Source organism: Hypanus sabinus, chromosome 12 (genome assembly GCF_030144855.1).
Source record: "Hypanus sabinus isolate sHypSab1 chromosome 12, sHypSab1.hap1, whole genome shotgun sequence".
In the NCBI taxonomy this organism is placed as follows: domain Eukaryota; kingdom Metazoa; phylum Chordata; class Chondrichthyes; order Myliobatiformes; family Dasyatidae; genus Hypanus; species Hypanus sabinus.
Genome location: NC_082717.1, coordinates 9,679,493 through 9,703,041, shown reverse-complemented (window position 1 = coordinate 9,703,041; position 23,549 = coordinate 9,679,493). Strand labels below are relative to the sequence as shown.

General features: G+C 43.5%; 1 protein-coding gene across 3 annotated transcripts in view; it reads left to right on the top strand.

Annotated features, from left to right (window-relative positions):
- cd109 (CD109 molecule) overlaps positions 1 to 23,549 on the top strand; it is a 244,258-nt gene that overhangs the window by 94,412 nt on the left and 126,297 nt on the right. For all 3 annotated transcript variants that reach the window (XM_059985524.1, XM_059985525.1, XM_059985526.1), the window contains 4 exons: positions 427 to 636; positions 11,207 to 11,299; positions 17,338 to 17,400; positions 20,919 to 21,092. In XM_059985524.1, the coding sequence (XP_059841507.1) occupies positions 427 to 636; positions 11,207 to 11,299; positions 17,338 to 17,400; positions 20,919 to 21,092 (540 nt within the window). The remainder of the gene's footprint in view (positions 1 to 426; positions 637 to 11,206; positions 11,300 to 17,337; positions 17,401 to 20,918; positions 21,093 to 23,549) is intronic.

Here is a 23,549-nt window from a genome sequence, read left to right as displayed (position 1 = left end):
ACAGCTCTGTTCCGGGGAGCTAGTTACTGGTCTGATAACAGCGGGATAGAAGCTGTCCTTGAGCCTGGTGGTACACGGTCTTGGGCTCTTGTCTCTTCTGCCTGTTAGGAGAGGGGAGATGAGAGAATGTGTGGGGTGGGTGGGGTTTTTGATTATACTCACTGCTTTGCCAAGACAGCAGGAAGTGTAGACAGAGTCTACGAAGAGCAGGCTGGTATCCGCGATGCGCTGAGCCTTGTCCACAGCTCTCTGCAGAGCCGATGCCATGGTGCATCAGTAAGAATTGGTAAGGAACGACGGGGACATGCCATGCTGAGGAAGTAGAGGTATTGTAGAATGGGAGATGAAAGGTTCGTGGCCCAGCTGTTTATATTGCCGTTTCTCCTCTGCTGGAATGGACTGTGAACTTCCCTTTTGCATTCTCAGGTGCAGGTGAAGCGAAATGACCAGCAAAAAATCTCGCCTCAGGACAGGCAGAACCGCTTGACCGTTATGGTCAGCCAGGCCCAGAACATCCCAGGAAGTAAAGAAACATTGATGCGAACCCTGCAGACCTTCAATTTCAGCGTCCCTGAGAATGGGCTTGTTCAAGTTCAGTTTCCATTGCTGCCACATGTTGTCAGCTTGTGGGCAGAGGTAGGCACTGGACTCAATTCAATTCAATTTTCATTGCCTTTTAATCATTGCTCATCCATACAGCCAAAATGAGACAGTGTTACTATGGGGCCAGGGTGCTAAAACACCTTACCAGCAGTCACAGATAAGAGCACAATCATGGAATAAAAGAGTCCCAATACCCCCCACCCATGCAGCAATGTAGCTTGGTACCCAGTATTCGCACATGCAAACCAAAACAGATCCAATGTTCAAAGTTCAGTGTTCAAAATATAACAACTCAGAATATGCACGTACGTAGTTCAGACCCCACCTCCCCAGCCCACCAGTTTCATCTGACAACCCATCCCGTCACCCGCTGGCAGACATCGTGGCTCTGGAGCCCAGTCCTCACATGTAGAGGCACAGATAGAATTTTAATAAAAACACAACCAGACAAATAAACATGTGCATAGTCCAAATGAAATCACCTGCATCTGCACTGTGCTGCCTCCAGTAGAGTGTGACGGCTTGGAGGCCTCTCCCCTGGCAGCTGAAAAGTAAGCATTCCTGCAGCTGGAGGCTCGTGTCCACCGACTGCTGCCAAGAAACCTGCAGGCAACCACAGCAGAGCTTGTCTTCTGCCGAGCGAAACCCTGGGAGGGCAGTGACACCGTGCCACAACATCCCCCCGTTGAAGTGCAACGGCTTTGTTGCCTCACTCCGACGGCTGCACCGCAGCCTCAGGCCCAATCCTCACTACGACTGAGGCCAGGGAGCCACCCCACCACCCACCCTGCTTTCCGTGGATCAAACCTGTGGCGTAGCAGTTTAACAGTGTCCAAACGGGTCTTGTGGTCACAAGAAATGTGATGACGATGGCCGCTGGCTATTTGTCTGTGAGCCTTCTTCGACTCAAGCAGCAGCAGCACCTTGCGCGTCTCCTTCATTTTCTCTGCCAAGGAACCACTCGCTGATGGCGTAGACCTGAGCCCTTTGCAGGATCTTGTGATCATTAGATGTACAGTAGAACAGTAGCACCTTTTGTTAACACTGTTGAAGCTGCTGTCACCATCATGCTAGAAGCTTAGACTCTCTCTTTCTCTTTCCTCTCCCCCCTTGCTTCTCTGTCTCTTTTCCTCACTGCTTTCTCTCTGTCTCTCTCTCGTTCATTCTCTCTCTGCCTTCTTCTCTTCCTTCTGCTGTTTTCTCTCTCTTTCTCTTTCACTCTCCTTCCACTGCTTTCTCTCTTTCTCACACACCACCCTCATTGCTTTCTCTGAACCCAAATCCATCAAAAACTCAAGTGTGTGCGTTCCACCTGAGGAATCGAGAAGCAGCTCGGAAACTCAAGAACTTCTGGTGTGAGAAGGAGTTTGAACACCAACCGACTCCAATTTACCTGGGCATGACTCTGGATAGGATGCTGTCATTTGCCACCCACATCCAAAAACTCTGAGGGGAAGTTGCCTCTCGCAATCCTGTCTTGAAAAAAATTAGCAGGCATGAAATGGGGAGCTAATGCTCTCACACTTAGATCAACTGCCCTAGCACTCATAGCAGAGTACTGTGTAGTACTCTGCAGTACTAGAGTAGCAGAGTACACCTGCAGAATACTGTGCACCTGTGTGGGGCAGATCAGCCCATGCGAAGAAAATAGACCCATTGCTTAAAGAAGCCTACCGAATAATCACGGGCACACTGCGACCCACACCCACTAACGTCATTTACAGACTTGCAGGCATTGCTCCCCCAGAGATCCGAAGACTCACTACAACAAAAATAAAAATGGTTAATAGAACTTGGATCCACGGCACCTACTACATCATCATGTGTCAGTTTCCAAACGCCTAAAACTGAGGAAAAGCTTTGCTACGGTGGAGGAATTACCACACGGAACATTCCCCCAAACATACAGGATTGACCTCTGGCAACAAACAGAAGCCAGAACCCCAGCAAACAATACAGTGCAAGACCCCACAGAGATGTGGCCAGACGGGGCACTGTTTGACAGACGGAAGGGGTGCACTCTCAACAGAGTGAGAGCGGGAGTTTGTAGGACGGGAGACAATATGGTGAAGTGGGGTTTAAAGACCAGCGAATCCTGTGAGTGTGGTGAGAGGGTGTAGATCATTAAGCACGTTCTGCGCAACTGCCCACTCTCACCTGATTTAGCTGAAACTGACCTGCTCAACATCAACCAAACAACACCAGAGTGGCTGGCTGTCTGGTGTGACAAGCTATGACGATGATGATTGCTTTCTCTCTCTCTGCCTCTCTTCCGTACTGTTTTATCTTCCTCTTTTGCTCCCTCTTCCCCACGGTCTCTCTCCCTCACTGCTTTCTTTCCCTATCACCCAAACTGTTTCTCTCTCTTTTCACTCTCCCCCACTCCTTTCCCTCTCCCTCTTGCTCTCTTTCTTTCTCTTTCACTCCCTACCCCCCACAGTTTTCCCTATATCTCTCCTCCCTCCACTACTTCCCTGAGTACCTCCCTCACTGCTCTCTCTCCTCCTGCCACTGCTTCTCTGTCTCTCTTCCCCACTGCTCGCTCTTTCTTTCTTTCTTTCTTTCTTTCTTTCTTTCTTTCTTTCTTTCTTTCTTTCTTTCTTTCTTTCTTTCTTTCTTTCTTTCTTTCTTTCTTTCTTTCTTTCTTTCTTTCTTTCTTTCTTTCTTTCTTTCTTTCTTTCTTTCTTTCTTTCTTTCTTTCTTTCTTTCTTTCTTTCTTTCTTTCTTTCTTTCTTTCTTTCTTTCTTTCTTTCTTTCTTTCTGTTTCTCTCTCTCTCTCTCTCTCTCTCTCTCTCACACACACACACACATCGCAAATACTTGTTACTGAGATGCTCACAGACACACAGAGATAATCGCAATGTCAAACTTATATCATGAAGACTGGGGACTTCAAAGCAATAATTAAAAATTCCTTGCAAGTTTGTCAGGTTCCACAAGAGGGCGGTGATGCAGAGCTGGTTGATGGTATCAAGCTGCTGGTCATCCATATCCTGACTTTACCATGTCCCTCCACAATGCACAGATGTACCCCGATGGGTTGCATCTCAGCCTGGGACTTACTGTTTGAGGATATTACATGTCCTGAGTTATTGGGGAAGTCTGAACTTCCTGCCTGTCCAGGATTGGTGGCAGACTGATTGGGGAATTCTTCTTTTACTCCTTACCTTCCAACTTCTCACTTCAACCTCCACCCCCTTCCCACCTTCCCCCTCATTTGGCTTCATTTGTCACCTGCCAGCTTGTTCTGGCTTCTCCCTCCTTCAGTTACAGCCCTGATAAAAGGTCTTGGCCTGAAGCGACTACTGTTTATTCATTTCCATGACCTGTTGTGTTCCTCCAGTATTTTGTGTATGTGTTGCTCTGGATTTCCATCATCTACAGAATATATTGCCTTTACATGCTTCACAACCTCTCCCTGGTCATGCGGTCATATTCTCAAACCCTTAATTCTACCTTTGCCGTTACTGTCACTGTAGCCTTTCTTCTCGCACCAGTATCGTTTACGCTACTGGACTTTGCTGCATTCTATTGTAGCTATTGTACCAGTTGCTGTATTTACTATTCTTTCTATGTATTGTTTATCTATTAAAATCTATCAATTCACTCATTTATCTATCTAGTTATTTATCTCTCCATCTATCTAATTCATTAATTAGCCCATCTATTTATTTAGGTTGAGTTGTCCTCCGATCTTTGCCAATCTTGCAACCATTTCATCACCACATGAGGAGACATCATCAGTGCGCTGTTCACTGGTGGAGTGGTCTCCAAGTGCTTGGCATTTATATGTAACAATCAGCTGATTGGTCATCATTATAGAAACTCAACTGTGATGTAAGGAGGGGGACTCAATGCTGATTGGTTGCATGACAAACTCTGTGCCTTGTGGTCTGAAATTTTCCGCACAACGGATCATAGATAGGATCGCGGTCTACATGTCCACTTGCAGAATTGTTCACAGAAAACCACCCTTCTAGGAATTCTCTTACATGCCACGTGTTTGCTTGCACCATGACTTTCACTGATGCCCAGTCGAATTTGTCCCCCTCTTGATCTTTATTTATATATTTACTTGATTTTTTTTAATTGACTGATTGAGAAACAGCAAGGAAAAGGCCATTCTGGGCCTTTGAGCTGTGCCGCCCAGCAATCCACTGAATTAATCCTGCCCAATCACGTGACAACTTACAATGCCCAATTAACCTGCCTATCAGTATGTCTTTGGACTATGGGAGGAAACTGGAACATCCGGAGACAACCCACTTGGTCTCGGGGAGAACGTGCAAACTCCTTTCAGGCAGCAGTGTGAATTGAACCTGGGTCACCTGTACTGTAAAGCCACTTACATAATACTGTATATAGCATAGGCCTCCATTATTCTCGATAGACCATGGATTTGCACCTTGGAAAGTTTTCAGGGTTTCAAGCCTGGGCAAGGTTTTTTTTTGTGGAAGGCCAGCAGTTGCCCAAGCTGCAAGTCTCCCCTCTCCACACTACCAATGTTGTCCAAAGGAAGGGCATTAATATTGTATACAAAATAATAACAGAAGTATTATTACCATGTTTGCTTTTTACTATAAGACCATAAGACATAGGAGCAGAATTAGATCATTCAGCCCATTGATTCTGCTCTGCCATTCCATCATGTCTGATTTATTTTTCCTCTCAGCCCCAATTTTCTGCCTTCTCCCCGTATCCCTTCATATCCCGACCAGTCAAGAACCACTGTCTGCCTTAATATACATGAAGACTTGGCCTCCACAGTCGCCTGTGGCAAAAAATTCTACAGATTCACCACTCTCTGGCTAAATAAATTACTCCTCATCTCTGTTTTAAAAGGACGCCCCTCTATTCTAAGGCTGTAACCTCTGGTTTTAGACTCCCCCACCAAAGGATACATAGCCTCCACATCTACTCTACCAAGACCTGTCACCATTCGATAGGTTTCAATGAGGTTACCCTTCACTCTTCTGAATTCTAGTGAGTACAGGCCCAGAGCCATCAACCATTCTTCATATACAGACAGACAGACAGACATACTTTATTGATCCCGAGGGAAATTTGGTCCTGAGGGACATGACGAGCCATTCAGTCCCAGAATAATTTTTATGAACCTCCTTTGAACCGTCTTCAGCTTCAGCACATCCTTTCTAAGATAAGATGCCCAAAACTGCTCACAATACTCCAAGTGAGGCCCCACCAATGTTTTGTAAAGACTTAACATTATATCCCTGTTTTTATATTGTAGTTCTTTTGAAATGAATGTTAACATTGCATTTGCCTTCCTCACCACAGAGTCAACCTGAAAGTTAACCTTTAGGGAATCCTGCGCAAGGACTCCCAAATCCCCTTGGACCTTAATTTTTTTTTCTCTCCATTTAGAAAAGAGTCAACCCTTTCATTTCTTCAACCAAAGTGCATGACCATACACTTCCTGACACTGTATTCCATCTGCCACTTCTTACCCCATTCTCCTAATCTAAGTTCTTCTGTAGCCTCTCTACTTCCTCAAAACTACCTGCCCCCCCACCTGTCTTCATATCATCCGCAAACTTTGCAACAAAGCCATCAATTCCATTGTCGAAATCATTAACCTAGTAACGGTCCCAACACAGACCCCTGTGGAACACCACTAGTCACCAGCAGCCGACCAGAAAGGGCTCCCTTTATTCCCACTCTTTGCCTCCTGTCAATCAGCTACTGCTTTATCCATGCTAGAAATCTTTCCTGTAATACCATGGGCTCATAGCTCATTAAGCAGCTTCACGTATGGCACCTTGTCAGGGGCCTTCTGAACATCGAAGTACAAAATATCAACCAAATCTTCTTTGTCTATCCTGCTTGTTATTTCTTCAATAACAAGAAATAACAAGAATTCTTATGCAAGAATTCCAACAGATTTGTCAGGCAAGATTTTCCCTTGATGAAACCATGCCTACTATGACCTATTTTATCATGTGCCTCCAAGCACCCTGAGACCTCATCCTTAATTATCGAGTCCAGCATCTTCCCAAACACTGAGGTCAGACTAATTGGCCCCCTGACACCTATAACTTCCTCAGTACTGCAAGTGTCTTTCACAGCGATGGCTAATGCAAAATACTTACTCAGTTCGTCCACCATTTTCTTTCCCCCATTACTACCTCTCCAACATCGTTTTCCAGCAGTCCAATATCCACACTCACTTCTCTTTTACACTTTATGTATCTGAAGAATCTTTTGGTATCCTCTGTAATATTATTGGCTAGCTTACTTTCGTACTCCCTTTTTGCCTTCTTAATGACTTTTTAGTTGCCTTCTATTGGTTTATAAAAACTTCCCAGTCCTCTAACATCCCACTAATTTTCGCTCAATTATATGCCCTCTCTTTGGCTTTATGTTGTCTTTGACTTCTCTTGTTAGCCATGTAAGCACTTTCATGTTACCTTGCATTTAGAATATTTCTTCCTCTTAGGGAAAAATACATCCTGTGCCTTCCAAATTGCTTCTAGAAATTCCAGCCATTGCAGCTCTGCTGTCATCCCTGACAATGTTCCTTTCCAATCAATTCCGGCCAGCTCCTCTCTCATGCCTCTGTAATTTCCTTTACTCCACTGTACTGATGCATCTGACTTCAGCTTCTTCTCAAGTCTCAGGGTGAAACGGATCATATTATGATCTACTGCCTCAGAGGATTCTTTTACCTTAAGCTCTTTAATCAATTCTGGTTCATTGCACAACCCCCAATCCAGAATAACTGATCCCCAAGTAGACTCGTTGACAAGCTGCTCTAACAAGCCATCTCATAGGCAATCTAAAATCTTGGAATCCAGCACCAACCTGATTTTCCCAATCTATCTGCATATTGTATTCCTCTATGACTATTACAACAATGCCCTTGTGGCATGCATTTTCTATCTCCCATTGTAATTTGCAGACCACATCTTGATTACTGCTTGGGGGTCTGTATAAAACTCCCATCAGGGTCTTTTTATCATTGCTTTATCCACAATGATTCAATACCTTCTGACCCTATGTCACCTTTTTCTAATGATTTGATTTCATGTTTTATCAACAAGGCAACACCAACCCCATCTGCTTTCCTGCCTATCCTTTCGATACAGAGTGTATCCTTGGACATCAAGCTCCCAGCTTTAATCTTCTTTCAGTCATGATTCAGCGATGCCGACAACATCAAACCTGCCAATCTGTGATTGTGCTGCGAGTTTATCTGCCTCATTCTGTATACAGCATGGATTTGAATATAACCCTTTCAATCCTGTATTCACCCTTTTTGATTTTGTCCGTCTTGTATGTTGTAACTCATCCTATTGACTGCAATTTTGCCCCATCAACAGCCTCTCCTCACTGCAAATTGCATCTTTTTGTAAACCAGTTACCTTATCTTCAGCACTATTATCCACCTTTCCTATGGTCCTTCTTGCACTGAAATGTACACAGTTCAGGACACTCGTCACACCATGATGAACCTTTGATTCCTAACTTTGTCTGAGGTCTTAACAATATCTGCCTCCACAACCTCTCCACTAACTGTTCTGGCACTCTGGTTCCCTTCCCCCCCTGCAACCGTAGTTTAAACTCCACCGTGCAGCATTAGCAAACCTTCCTATTAGGTATTAGTCCCCCTCTAGTTCAGGTGCGAATCGTCCCTTCTATACAGGTCCCACCTTCCCTGGAAGAGAGCCCAATGATCCAAAAATCTTATACTCTCTCCTCTACACCAACTCCTTAGCCACGTATTAAACTGCTTAATCTTCCTAGTTCCCCACTAGCACGTGGCACAGGTAACAATCCTGAAATCACAACCCTGGATGTCCTGCCCTTTAATTTAACAACTAACTCCCTGAACTCTCTATGCAGAACCTCATCACTCGTTCTACACATGTCATTGGTACCTACATAGACCACGACCTCTGGCTCTTCACCCTCCCACTTAAGAATCCTGAGGACTCAATCTGAGATTTCCTGGGCCCTGGCACCTGGGAGGCAACATACCATCCAGGAATCTCGTTCTCACCCACAGAACCTCCTGTCTGTTCCTCTAACTAACAAATCTCCTATCCCCACAATGAACCTTTTCTCCCCCCTTTCTTTTCTGAGTCACAAAGTTGAACTTAGTACCAGACACCCGACCACTGTGATGTTCCTCTGTTAGGTCAACCCTCCCAACAATATAGATCGTGATATATTTGTTGTTGAGGGTGATGGCCACAGGGGAACTCTGCACTGGCTCCTTAAACCCTTTCCCCTTCCTGAATGTCACCTCATTTCCTTTGTCCTGCATGTTGGGCATAACTAGCTAGCTATATGTCCTGTCTATTACCCCTTCTACCTCCCGAAATATCCAGAGTTCATTGAGGTCCAGCTCCCATTCCTTAACGTGGTTTGTTAGAAGCCGCAGCTGGTTTCACTTCTTTGTGGTTGTGGTTGTGGTTGTCGGGGACACTGGAAGTCTCTTCACCTTCCCACATCGTGCAAGAGGTGCATCTTTAGATCCCACATCACCAGGTACAAGAAGTTATTATTCTTCAACTCCAGGCTCCTAAACCAGAGTGGATAATTTCACTCACCTCACACTGAACTGATTCCACGACATAGAACATAGAGTAGTACAGCACATTACAGGCCCTTCGGCCCACAATGTTGTGCCGACCCTCAAACCCTGCCTCCCATATAACCCCCCCCCCCCACCTTAAATTCCTCCATATACCTGTCTAGTAGTCTCTTAAACTTCACTAGTGTTTCTGCCTCCACCACTGACTCAGGCAGTGCATTCCACGCACCAACCACTCTCTGTGTGAAAAATCTTCCTCTAATATCCCCCCTTGAACTTCCCTCCCCTTACCTTAAAGCTATGTCCTCTTGTACTGAGAAGTGGTGCCCTGGGGAAGAGGCGCTGGCTGTCCACTCTGTCTATTCCTCTTAATATCTTGTACACCTCTATCATGTCTCCTCTCATCCTCCTTCTCTCCAAAGAGTAAAGCCCTAGCTCCCTTAATCTCTGATCATAATCCATATTCCCTAAACCAGGCAGCATCCTGGTAAATCTCCTCTGTACCCTTTCCAATGCTTCCACATCCTTCCTATAGTGAGGCGGCCAGAATTGGACACAGTACTCCAAGTGTGGCCTAACCAGAGTTTTATAGATCTGCATCATTACATCACGACTCTTAAACCCTATCCCTCAACTTATGAAAGCTAACACCCCATAAGCTTTCTTAACTACCCTATCTACCTGTGAGGCAACTTTCAGGGATCTGTGGACGTGTACCCCCAGATCCCTCTGCTCCTCCACACTACCAAGTATCCTGCCATTTACTTTGTACTCTGCCTTGGAGTTTGTCCTTCCAAAGTGTACCACCTCACACTTCTCCGGGTTTCATCTCTACTGTCCTAACAGAACAGATTCTAAGAAGGGTAGGAAAAAAAAGTAATCTTGGACTTTTTTTTTTTGTTTTCTGACTCAAACTTCTCTTCGCTGAACCCTTGAAGAGCTCAAGCCTCAAGATCTCCACTCTGACTCCGTCCACTCAGATGACAGCCACTGCACTACTTGACCCTGCCTTCCTTTAATTTTCTGTTATTTATCCATCTCAAACATGGATTGATTGCTGGTCAAAGCTCTATTGCTCTGCCATGAATCTCTGCTCCCTTTTTCCGCTCGGGCAGTGGACCTGAGTGAAATCCCTTCCTCTCAGACTTACCGTGTCTGGATTGGTTGCTGATCAAAACCCCATGACTGTGAATTCCTATTTATTGTGAATGTCCACCAGAAAATGAATCTCAGGGTAGTATATGGTGACGTATATGTACTTTGATAATAAACTTACTTTGAACTTTCAACCTTAAGATCATGCCCCCTCATATTAGCCATTTCTGCCCTGGGAAAATTTTTCTGACTAATCATTCTTTTCAATGCCACATCATCTTGTATACCACTATCACGTTACTTCTCATCCTCCTTCGCTCTAGCTCACTCAAACTTTCCTCATAGGACATGTTCTCTTATCCAGGAAACATAGACCCATCTGCCACCATTTTGAACCAACCACTTAACCTACTGAAAGATCCATCTGACCCTTCCCTCCTACAGAGCCCTCCATTTAATTTAGAGATACTGTAGGAGTAGGCCCTTCCATCCTTCTGAACTACGCTCCCCTGCCAACCACAATTTATCCTAGCCTACTTAAGAGACAACTTACAATGACCAATTAACCTACATGGTACATCTTTGGACTGTGGTACGAAACCGGAGCACCCGGAGAAAATCTGCTCATTTCACTGAGAGGACGCACAGAGACTCCTTACAGCCCAGCACTGGAATTGAACTCTGAACTGCAGAATGGTCCAAGCTGTAACCGTGTCGCGCTAACCGCTATGCTACTGAGGCACCTATTATGATTTTATCATCTATATCAATAATTTCTTAAATACCCCTAATGTATCTGCCCCTACAGCTACCACTTACAGGGTGTTCCACGCACCCACCTCTCTAGGCTGCTGACATCCCCTCTACTTTCGTCCTGTCATCTTAAAAAGAGGTGAAGCATGCAAGTATTGTGTGGCTCGTTCTGATTGTCTCTGATGAACTTCCCAACAGGTGACATTTGAGGATGCATCAGCAGGTTTAAATGTGAGACAAACTTACCGCACACCGGCCATCTTCCTCCACCTTCAGAGCTCTACTGTCAAGGTAATGTGACGTACAGAGGGATCTTGGGGGTTCATGCCCATAGTTCCCAGAAAGTGACCACTCAAATAGATAGGGTGGCATTTGTTATACTCAACTTCATTGTTCAGAGCATTGAATATAAGAGTGAAGAAGTCATGTTTCTGACGACAGGTTCCATGAAAAATGTTGTTAAACTGATTTGGATTCTGTAACGCTTGGATGACATTTTAAGTGCTGGGCCAAATTAAAAAGATCAGAGTATCAGGTCCCAAGGCAAGGGATGGGCCAGCTCAGCTCACTACTCTTTGACTTATCGGCTCTGCACTAAACAGGACCCTCCTTCATGCACTTCAGCTCTGAATGCTAGTTGCCTGCTTTTATTGTTTGCACGATTTGTTTGTTTCTCTCTGCACACTGACAGTCTTTTCTTTTAATGGGCAAATCTCAAGGTTGTGTAATGTTTTCAAACTTCGATGATAAATGTACTTTGAACTTTGAAAATATTGGTTAGATCAGCTTTGGAATATTGTGGGCGGTTCTGATTACCCTCATTCCTTTGGACAGTGTGCAGAAGAGGCTCACTGAGGCACTGCCTGGATCAGAGCGTCTGAGCTATCAGGAGCATTTGGACAACCGTGTGTTGTCTTTGCTGTAGCAGCAGAGGCTAGGTGAGGGGGAATGTTCTGATAGAGATCCACCTAGTAGACAGTCAGAATGTTTCCAAGGTAGAAATACAAATACTGGAAAATGCTAGGGATTATTATTTGGAGGGTGAACATTTTTCCATGGCATAATTATATATTATTTAACAGGTGAACCAGTCTTTAGGAAATAAAACTTTGTATTTCCAACTGATACTTTATGTTTTTATCCCATTGAAGCTACATAGAGAAAGACCGCAGGACCAAGAATCAACTTTATTGTCCATATACGTTTACATGTATTAGGAATTTACTGTTGTCAGGGTGCAATGTTTAACAAAATGTTGAAAACCAAGACCTCGCCTGGCTGGTGCTGAGCGGAGCCCTTGCAGTCAGATCCTTCCTGCACGCCCAGAGCATCACTCACAGTGCACTGCCGATGGAATGAGCGCGCGGAGAAAGTTGAAAGGGCTTGTGAGACAGTTCACCCTATGCAGCTGTGTGACAGAAGACTCTGATCTACCGGCTGTTCCAAGGGACACACAAGGAGACACACATCAAGTGTTGATGGCAGATCATCAGCTCAGTGAAAGATGCTCTTTGGTCTCCCCGAAACTTGTGGGCCTGCTAGAACATCGAGATGTCCGTGGAGCATGCTGCCGGCTGGCATATTCCAGGCAGCAGGAATACGTGCTGAGGGATCCACTGAAGCTTCCACCACAAGGGCTTGGTAGAGGAGGAACACAGTTGTAGAGTTCTTCACTGGATAGGGAGGGCTCAGGTGGGGGAAGGAAACTCCTCAATTATTATTGAGGTAGTTAGTATACCATTCCAGAGTCCCACCTGACTGTCAGCAGTGCTATTGATGAGAGCACAGAAAGCATTGACTATGAATGTAAAGAATGAAAGAACAGTGCAGGGTTTACTCTTGCAAATATTAAAATATTTGTTCCTTGTGCTTTTCTGATTCAGCAGCTAAAGATATCCACAAACAAAGGCAGCACTGTACATGTGCTAAAAGTTATAATAAATACGTTAATTTAATTATATGGAGAATAACAGCAGGAAGAATAATTAATGAAATACAGATGGATACAAAATGACACATAAACAACACACAGAAAATGCTGGAGGAACTCGACAGGTCAGGCAGTATCTGTGGAAGTCAAAAAAACAGTCAATGTTTTGGGCTGAGACTGGAAAGGAAGGGGAAAGATGCCAGAATAAAAAGGTGAGGGGAAGGAAAAGAGAACAAGCTAGGAAGTGATGGGTGAAACCAGGTGGGGAGGAAAGGGAGGAAGGAATCTAACAGGAGAGGATAGTGGACCACAGGAGAAAGGGAAAGAGGAGGGGACCAAGGGGGCAGGTGAGAAGAAAAAAGAAGCCAAAGAGGAGAGGAGGGGAGTGGGAGGAATAAAAACTTTTACCGGAAAAAGAAATCAATATTCATGCCATTGAGTTGGAGGCTATCCAGATGGAATATAAGGTGCTGCTCCTCCAACCTTAGCGAGGTCTCATCTCGGCACTAAAGGAGGTCTGTGGATTGACAAGTTGGAATGGGAATGTTTGGCCACCAGGAAGTTCTGCTTTTGGCGGTTGGAGCAGAGGTGCTCGATGAGGTGGTCACCCAATTTACGGTGGGTCTCTGTAGAGAGGGCCACATCAGGTGCACTGGACACAATAGACGGCCCCAGTGGATTCACTGGTGAATGTTGCTTCACCTGGAAGGATTGTTTGGGGCCCAGAATGGAGGGAGGGAAGAGGTGAATAGGCAGGTGTAGAACATTGACCACTTACACGGATAAGTGCCAGGAAGGAGATTAGTGGGGACAGATGAATGGACACGGGAATCACAGAGCGAGCACTCTCTGCTGAAACCAGAAAGGGGAAGGTAAAGATGTGTTCGGTAGTGGGATCTCTCGGGAGATGACAGAAGTTGCAGAGGATCAAACCAAGTCAGGTCAAGTCACTTTTATTGTCATTTCGACCATAACAGCTGGTACAGTGCATAGTAAAAATGAGACAACGTTTTTCAGGACCATGGTGCTACATGACACAGTACAAAAACTAGACTGAACTACTTAAAAAACAACACAGAGAAAGCTACATTAGACTGCAGACCTACACAGGACTGCGTAAAGTGCACAAAAACAGTGCAGGCATTGCAATAAATAATAAACAGGACAATAAGGCAAGGTGTCAGTCCAGGCTTTGGGTATTGAGGAGTCTGATAGGTTGGGGGAAGAAACTGTTACATAGTCTGGTCGTGAGAGCCCGAATGCTTCGGTGCCTTTTCCCAGACAGCAGGAGGGAGAAGAGATTGTATGAGGGGTGCATGGGGTCCTTCATAATGGTGTTTCCTTTGGGGATGCAGCGTGTAGTGTAAATGTCCGTGATGGCGGGAAGAGAGACCCTGTTGATCTTCTCAGCTGACCTCTATTTGCTGCAGGGCTTTGTGATCCGAGATGGTGCAATTTCCGAACCAGGCAGTGATGCAACTGCTCAGGATGCTCTCAATACAACCCCTGTAGAATGTGATGAGGATGGGGGTTTGGAGATGGACTTTCATCAGCCTTCGCAGAAAGTAGAGACGCTGCTGGGCTTTCTTTGCTATGGAGCTGGTGTTGAGGGACCTGCTGTGATGTGTTGGATGCAGAAGCTCATGGGGTTGTAGATGAGGACAAGAGGAACTCTATCTCTGTTAAGGTAATGAGAAGATGGGTTGAGCATGGATGTCTGGGGAATGGAGGAGACGCAGCAGTGGTCAGCACTAATGCTGGAGGACGTTAATCCTGTTCTTTAAAGAAGGAGGACATCTCTGATACTTATACTTAAAATAATGCTTACCATCCTCTTTATCAACTGTTCTATACAATGCTGGAGGGAACCACAGATGTCCAACCTTACATGTAGCCTTCAGAATCAGAATCAGAATTAGGTTTAATTGACTGGCATATGTCAACAAATTTGTTGTTTTGCAGCAATACATAATCAAAAAACCTGTAAGTTACCATATATATATTGTAGTGGAATGGGCAAAGAAGTGGCAAATGAAATACAATGTTGGAAAGTGTATGGTCATGCACTTTGTTGGAAGAAATATAGGGGCAGACTATCATTTAGATGGGGAGAGAATTCAAAATGCAGAGATGCAAAGAGACTTGAGAGTCCTTGTGCAGGATACCCTAAAATTTAACCTCCAGGTTGAGTCGGTGGTGAAGAAGGTGAATGCAATGTTGGCATTCATTTCTAGAGGTATAGAATATAAGAGCAGGGATGTGATGTTGATGCTCTATAAGGCACTTGTGAGATCACTCTTGGAATATTGTGTGCAGCTTTGGGCTCCTTATTTTAGAAAGGATATACTCACAGTGGAGAGGGTTCAGAGAAGATTCACAAGAAAGATTACAGGAATGAACGAGCTACTGTTTGAGGAATGTCTAGCAGCTCTTGGGCTGTATTCCCTGGAGTTCAGGAGAATGAGGGGGGATCTCATAGAAACATTCAAATGTTAAAGGCCTGAACAGATTAGATATGGTAAAGTTATTTCCCATGCTAGGGGAGTCTAAGACAAGAGTGCATGACTTCAAGATCGAAGGACGTCCATTTAGAACTGAGATGCGGAGAAATTACTTTAGTCAGAAGGTGGTAAATCTATGGAATTTGTTGCCACGAGTGACTGTGGAGGCCAAGTCATTGGGTGTATTTAAGGCAGAGATAGATAGGTTCTTGATTAGCAAGAGCATCAAAGGGTATGGAGTGAAGGATTCAAAGTGGGGATGACTGGATCAGCCGCGATTGGATGGCGAAGCAGACTCAATGGGCTGAATGATCTACTTCTGCTCCTATATCTTATGGTTTTATGGTTTTATATATATATATATATTTAAGGGGTGTGTGTGTGTGTAAAGTGAAATTACGTCAGTGGTGCAAAAAGAGAGCAAGACGAAGTGCTGTTCAGAAATCTGATAGTGGAGGGAAGAATCTGTTCCTGAATCAGTGAGTGTGTGTCTTCAGGCTCCTGTACCTCCCTCTTGATGGCAGCAATGAGAAGAGGGCATGATCTGTGTGATGGGGGTCCTCAATGACGGATGCCACCTTTTGAAGATGTCGTCGATGCCGAGGAATCTAGTGCCTTTGACGGAACTGGTTGAGTTTACAACTTTCTGCAGCTTTTTCCTATCCTGTGCAGTGGCCCCTCCATATCTAACAGTGATGCAATCCAATAGAATGCTCTCCACAGTACATTAATAGTAATTTGTGAGACTCTTTGGTGATGCTCTAACTCCTAATGAAATATAGCTGCTGTTGTCCCTTTGTAGTTGCATCCGTATGCTGGGCCCAGGATAGATCTTCACAGACATTGACACTTGAAACTGCTCACCATTCCCACTGCTGATCCCTCGATGTTCCTTCTACTTCCCTATCCTGAAGCCACAGTCAATTCATTAGTCTTACTGATGTTAAGTGCAAGCTTGTTGCTGTAGCACCATTTAATTAGCAAATCTATCTCACTCCTGTATGTCTCCCTGTCACCATCTGAAATTCTGCCAACAATAGTTCTCTCATTGACAAAGTTATAGATGGCTTTTGAGCTATGCTTAGCCATGCATTCATGGGTATGGAGAGGGTAGAGCAGTGGGCTAAGCATGTATCCTTGAGGGGTGCCAGTACTAATTGAGAACCTTCTCTCTCTACCCTAGCACTGGTCATGGCCCAGTCCGAAGGAAGAGTCCCACTTGCATTAAGAAGTTATGCCTTTTTATTCTCTTCAAGATCCCTTCAAAAATCTATCACATCACCTACCCCATTACCTTCTCAGACAAATATATTTTTCATCATTATCTACTCTCTAGGGTGCTCACATTAAATTTGCAACACATTACTGTGGACTTGCTCCCTTGTGTTTATTTTATTTACTTAGAGATACAGCATGACCACAAAGTTGCACCACCCAAATGTACCCAAATGACTGTCTATCTCTCTATCTACTTAGCCATAGAGTGCGGTGTGGGCCCTTTCAGCCCTTCAAACCCCCTGCCAAACCCAATTAATCCTAATATAATCATGGGACAATTTTCAATGACCAACTAAGCTTCCCGGTACGCCTTTGGACTGTGAGAGAGAACTGGAACACCCGGAGGAAACCCACATGATCACAGGAAGAAAGTACAAACTCCTTACAGTCGCTGGCAGGAATTGAACCTGGGTCGCTGACGCTGTAAAGCATTTTGCTAATCACTATGCTACCATGCCATGAAGTTTCTCTAAGCATTCTTAGATTATTATCGTTGTGTTCCAAACCATGTATACCTGTATCGTATGGAAAAATCTGTCCTGGTCATTCTTGGACACCTTGGTTTAAAAGTACAAATGCATTGAAAAACTGAATAAATTTTGTGTTTTTTTTTAACCTAGGTGGGAACACCATTTGAATTTTCCATTGAAAGTTTTGAGTTACCAATCGAGTTTACCTACCAGGTAATTCCATCAGTAAAATATAACATTATTAAGGACTAACATTCACGATAAACATTTACTGTACATGCATTAGGACTTTGCTGCAGTGTGTTGGTCAGGGCGTGACATGCAAAAAAAAAAACACAACATTCAACAATTATAAGGAATAAAGAATTATATCAAAATAAAGTTAGAAATGAAAGTATAGATATGGCATAAAATGTACATAACTGTATAAATACATAAATAGTGATAGAGTTCCTAATGTCCTTACCTACCATCCCAAGTGTCTTCGCATCATTCTCTGTAATTTTCGCCATCTCCAGGTAATTACAGGCTGGTGAGCCTGACGTCAGTAGTAGGTAAATTATTGGAAGGCGTTCTGAGAGATCGGATATACAAGTATTTGGACAGCCAAGGGCTGATTAAGGATAATCAGCATGGCTTTGTGTGTGGTAGATCATGTTTAACGAATCTTGTAGAGATTTTCGAGGAGGTTACCAAGAAAATAGGTGAAGGAAAGGCTGTGGATGTTGTCTACATGGACTTTAGTAAGGCATTTGACAAGGTCCCACATGGGAGGTTAGTTCAGGAGGTTCAGACATTGGGTATCCATGGAGAGGTTGTAAACTGGATTTGAAATTGGCTGTATGGGAGAAGACAAATGATTGCTTCTCAGACTGGAGGCCTGTGACTAGTGGTGTGCTCAGGGATCTGTGCTGGGACCATTGTTGTTTGTTGTCTATATCAATGATCTAGATGATAATATGGTAAATTGGATCAGCAAGTTTGCTGATGACACTAAGATTGGAGGTGTGGACAGCAAGGAAGGTTTTCAAAGCTTGCAGAGGGATCTGAGCCAACTGGAAAATTGGACCAGAAAACGGCAGATGGAATTTTAGAGAAATGTGAGGTGTTGCATTTTGGAAGGACAAATCAAGGTAGGACATACACAGTAAATGGTAGGGCACTGAGGAGTGCGGAGGAACAAAGGGATCCAGGAGTTCAGACACATAATTCTCTGAAAGTGACGTCACAGGTAGACAGGGTTGTAAAGAAGGCTTCTGGCATCCTGGCATTCATAAATCAAAGTATTGAGTATAGGAGTTGGGATTTTATGGTGAGGTTGTATAAGACATTGGTGAGGCCAAATTTGGAATGTTGTGTACAGTTCTGGTCACCTAACTATAGGAAGGATATCAGTAAGATTGAAAGAGTGCAGAGAAGATTTACTAGGATGTTGCCGGGTCTTCAGGAGTTGAATTACAGGGAAAGATTGAATAGGTTAGGACATTGTTCCTTGAAGTGTAGAAAAATGAGAGGGGATTTGATAAAGGTTTACAAAATGTTGAGGGGTATAGACAGAGTAAATGCGCGTAAGCTCTTTTCACCTAGATTAGGAGAGATAAGTATGAGAGGACATGGCTTTAGGGTGAAAGGGGAAAGGTTTGGGGGAACATTAAGGGGAAATTCACTCAGGGAGTGTGGAATGAGCTGCCATCTGACGTGGTAAATGCGGGCTCACTGTTAAGATTTTAAGAATAAATTGGATAGATACATGGATGGGAGAGATCTGGAGGGTTATGGACTGGGTGCAGGTCAATGGGACGAGCGGAATAAAGTTTTGGCACAGACTAGAAGGGCAATGAACATGAGTTGAAGAGTCCTTGAAAGCGAGTCCATAGGTCATGGGATCAGTTCAGTGATGGGGCAAGTGAAGTTGAATGAAGTTGCACAGTAATACACATATATCTACTCAACCAATCATGTGGCAGCAACTCAATGCATAAAAGCATGTAGATATGGTCAAGAGGTTCAGCTATTGTTCAGATAAAATATCGGAATGGAGTGGAAATGTGATCTAAGTGATTTTCTTTCTTTCTTTCTTTCTTTCTTTGTTTTTCAATCTTTTTATTATTATTAATAAGGACAAAATACAAATGATATATGAATAAAAAAGAAATTATAAACATACAAATTCCATTACAGATGAAAAAAGACATAAACAATAGTTACAGTATAAATGGGTTTACCAAGACATAAACCATACAGTATATGTATGAACATGGTAAGTCTAAATATTTCATAATACATGATATAAAAAAACAGAAAAAAGAAAAAAATATAATGCAAAATTAGCTAATCTATTAATCTAATGACTAATAAAGAAGAAAAAAGAAGCAAAAAAGAGAAGAAAAAAAAGAAAAAAAAGAAACATTGGGAAAAGAAAAAAAAAGGGCTGTTTATAATATCTCACAAAAATAAATAATCATCAATGCCGTCACCTCTGGTCCTCTCAACATACATAAGCTAAAAGCTGGAAAGTCAAATGAACTTGGAACGGGGTCATATTACATCATATGAAAATGTTGAATAAATTCTCTCCATAACTTTTCAAATTTATTAGAAGTATCAAAAACACCACTTCTAATTTTTTCTAAATTTAAACATAACATAGTTTGAGAGAACCAATTAAATACAGTGGGAGGGTTAATTTCCTTCCAATTCAACAATATAGATCTTCTAGCTATCAGAGTAAGAAATGCAATCATTCGATGGGCGGAAGAAGATAAATGCAGTGAGTCCATCATTGGTAAACCAAAAATTGCGATAATAGGATGAGGTTGTAAATCAATATTCAAAACTGCAGAAATAATATCAAAAGTATCTTTCCAATATTTTTTCAAAAATGAACATGACCAAAACATATGAGTTTAAGTGACTTTGACTGTGGAATGATTGTTGGTTTGAATATCTCAGAAGATGCTGATCTCCTGGGATTTTCATGCACAACAGTCTCTGGAGTTTACAGAGAATGGTGCAAAAAACCCCCCCAAAAATCCAGTTAGCAGAGGTTGTATATGCAAATATGCCCTGTTCTGAGAGAGGTCAGAGGAGAATGCCCAGACTGGTTCGAGCTGACAGGAAGGTGACAGTAACTGAAATGTTACAACAGTGGTATGCAGGAGAGCTTCTATGAATACGCATGGCGAACCTCAAAGTGGATGGGCCACAGCAGCAGAAGACCAACTCAGTGGCTCAGTTGCACTCGGAGGTCCCTAATAAAGTGGCCACTGAGTATGCAATATTGCAAACGATTCAGAAGTTGGGTTGCCCTCAGCATATGCTTGAATTTTTTTTAGTGTGTCGTACTAGACAGTAGTCAGCCGTTCTTGTCTGGTGCGTGGTGTCAGAATTGGTCTCCTTTCCAATTAACTGGGTCATGATATGAATGTTCCTGACTTGACCCTTGTATTTTTTATGAGGCAGAGTGGCTAGCTCGATGCTCAACCCGGCACGGATGGGAAGCGCGCTCAGGGGTGGCCTGACTTGGATTCGAACTCAGGAGCCTTCGCTCCAGAGTCCGGCATTGATGCCATTGCGCCACCAGCCAGTCACACGCTTGGATGTGTTGATTGTTAATGTAAACAACAGATTTCAGTGTATGTTTCAATTTACTGTACATGTGGAAAATGAATGAATGAATGAGTCTGAATTTTTAACATCTTCCCTTTTCCCCAACTTTCTCCAACACTCAGGTGATATCAAAAGGGCAAATGGTAGCTATCGGCAAAAGTAACCTGACTCAAGTCCAGTTAACACCTGATATTTCTTGGGCACCGGCAGCACACCTCATTGTCTATTTCATCAAATATTATCTCATGGTCAGTGATGAAATCCTTTTGAACGTGGAAGGAATCTTTACAAATAAGGTAACCTTTGACACCCCTATTGAGCACCTATCAACCTCCACTTTAAATATACCCAAGACTTGGTCTGCACAGCAGCCTGTGGTAACGAATTCCTCAGATTCTCCACCCTCTGGCTAAAGAAATTCCTCCTCTTCTCTGTTCTAAAGGCCCTCAAGGTGGCCTTCCTTGAAATTGGGGAGTGGTGGGGGTATCAAATGCAGTTTGGGTGATAATTTTGAGAAACGTGATTTACAAGAGTGATTATGAATTTCCTATTTTCTGTCATTTTAATTCTTCGTACCATTCCCACTCAGTTCTCTCTCTTTAGGCATTGGTATTTGCAACTATTATTGGTTTATTATTGTCAATGTACTGAGATACAATGAAAACATTGTCCTGCACACTGCTCATGCAGGTCATCATCGTCAACATCAACATCATCATCATTATGTGCCATTTCGTATGATGTAGGCGATCATGGTCTCATGCCCATGATTATTTTTGGCAAATTTTTCTACAGAGGTGGTTTGCCATTGCCTTCTGGGCAATGTCTTTACAAGGTGGGTTATCCCAGATATTATCAATCTTCTTCAGATTGTCTGCCTGGTGTCAGTGGTCACATTCCAGGAATTGTGATATGCACTTGCTGCTCATACGGCCATCAACTACCTTCTCCCATGATTCCACGTGACACCATATTTAGTTTCACTAACTGTGACACTATATATAGTTTCATTAAGCATTCTTGTTTATGTAAATAATTAATTTTGGACACCATAGTTTTACTTTGAATTAATTTAATGTTTGAAACTACAAAACATAACAAGGAGCACCTTACGCCACATTTGGTAGAAACCTATCTCCACCCCGCCACACGTCATCCAGATCAGATCGGACCTTTCCAATTCAAGTTCATGTTCATGTTTAATTGTCATTCCACTATATGCATGAATACAGCCAAATGAAACAGCGTTCCTCTGGGGCTGAGGTGCAAAACACAAACCAACAGCCATACGCAACCCACGGCACATTTGGTATATATAATTTATTTATTGAGATACAGAACGGACTAGGGCCTCCCAGCTCTTCGAGCCCTGCTTCCCATCAAACAACAACTTTAGCTGTAGCATAATCACAGGACAATTTACAATGACCAATTAACCTATCAACTGGTACGTCTTTGGAGTTTGGGATGGAACCAGAGCATCTGGAGGAAACCCACATGGTCATGGGGAGAATGTGCAATCTCCTTACAGACAGCAGTGGGAATTGAACCTGTGTCGCTGGTACTGTAAGGCGCTGTGCTAACCACTACACAATGGAAAATGATATCACTTACGATAGCAGAAAAATATACAGTCAGTCAGAAAAAAAAGCCCACATCCCTGTGTGTCATGGCCTGTAGCTCGATGGTGCATGGGATGTTGTCTGGGACAAGCATGCAGCAGTACTCAGCACACACTCATGCAGCCGTAGACAACCCAGTCCAGCTGATCATTCCATAGTGCATTGTGATAGAAAAATGTAAAGCAATAACAAAGCAGAATAAAGTGTAACAGCTGCAGAGAGAGTGCAGTGCAGGTAAACAATAAAGTGCAGGATCACAACAAAGTAGATTGTGAGATCAAGAGTCCAATTCATTGTACTACATGACCATTTAGTAGTCTTATGCCAGTGGGGTTCCTCCGAGACGACCCTACTTTGTCATTGGATTTGGAGGCTTGCGTGCATCAATGATCCAGTGAGCTACGTTGGCTGGAGTCAGGGCTTTATGCTTTGGCTCTTGGTAGGGTCACCCATGCCAAACAGGTCAAAGGGTAGAGGCCAGAGTAAGAGAGATCCACCTGTCTCCAGCTTCGGGGGTTCAGCTAAGGGCTAACAACACTGTCTTGTAAATCAAAATTATTATGGAAATAGCAATGAAGAATCCTTTTACATCTGAGTACAAAGGAATTCCTGAGTCTCCACCCACTGACAGTAGGAAGCTACAGACACGATGAACGCAGCCTAAGATGGAGGACCTTCATTGCTGCCCTAAACGATGATGATGATGACGTCGACCATAGTGTAATGGGATGGTGGTGGTGGTACCTGCTTTCAGGCTTTCAAGTCGGAAGTTGGGAGAGGTGAAGATAGGTTTAGAGAGTGTGGAGAGAAAATTTATCAGGATGCTTCCTGGATTAGAGTGTGTGTCTTATTAAGGGTAGGCTGAGCAAGCTAGGGCTTTTCTCTTTGGATGATAAGGAGGATGACCTGCTAGAAGTTTATAAGATAATAAGAGGCATGGATAGAGTGGACAGCCAGCGCCTTTTTCCAAGGGCGGCAACAGCTAATATGAGAGGACATACTTTGAAGGTGACTGGAGGAAAGTACCTGTGGGATGTCAGAGGCAGATTTTTATATGGAGAGTGGTATGGAACAGACTGCTGGGCACAGTGTTTGAGAGACATTTAAGCAGCTCTTAGATATGCACATGGA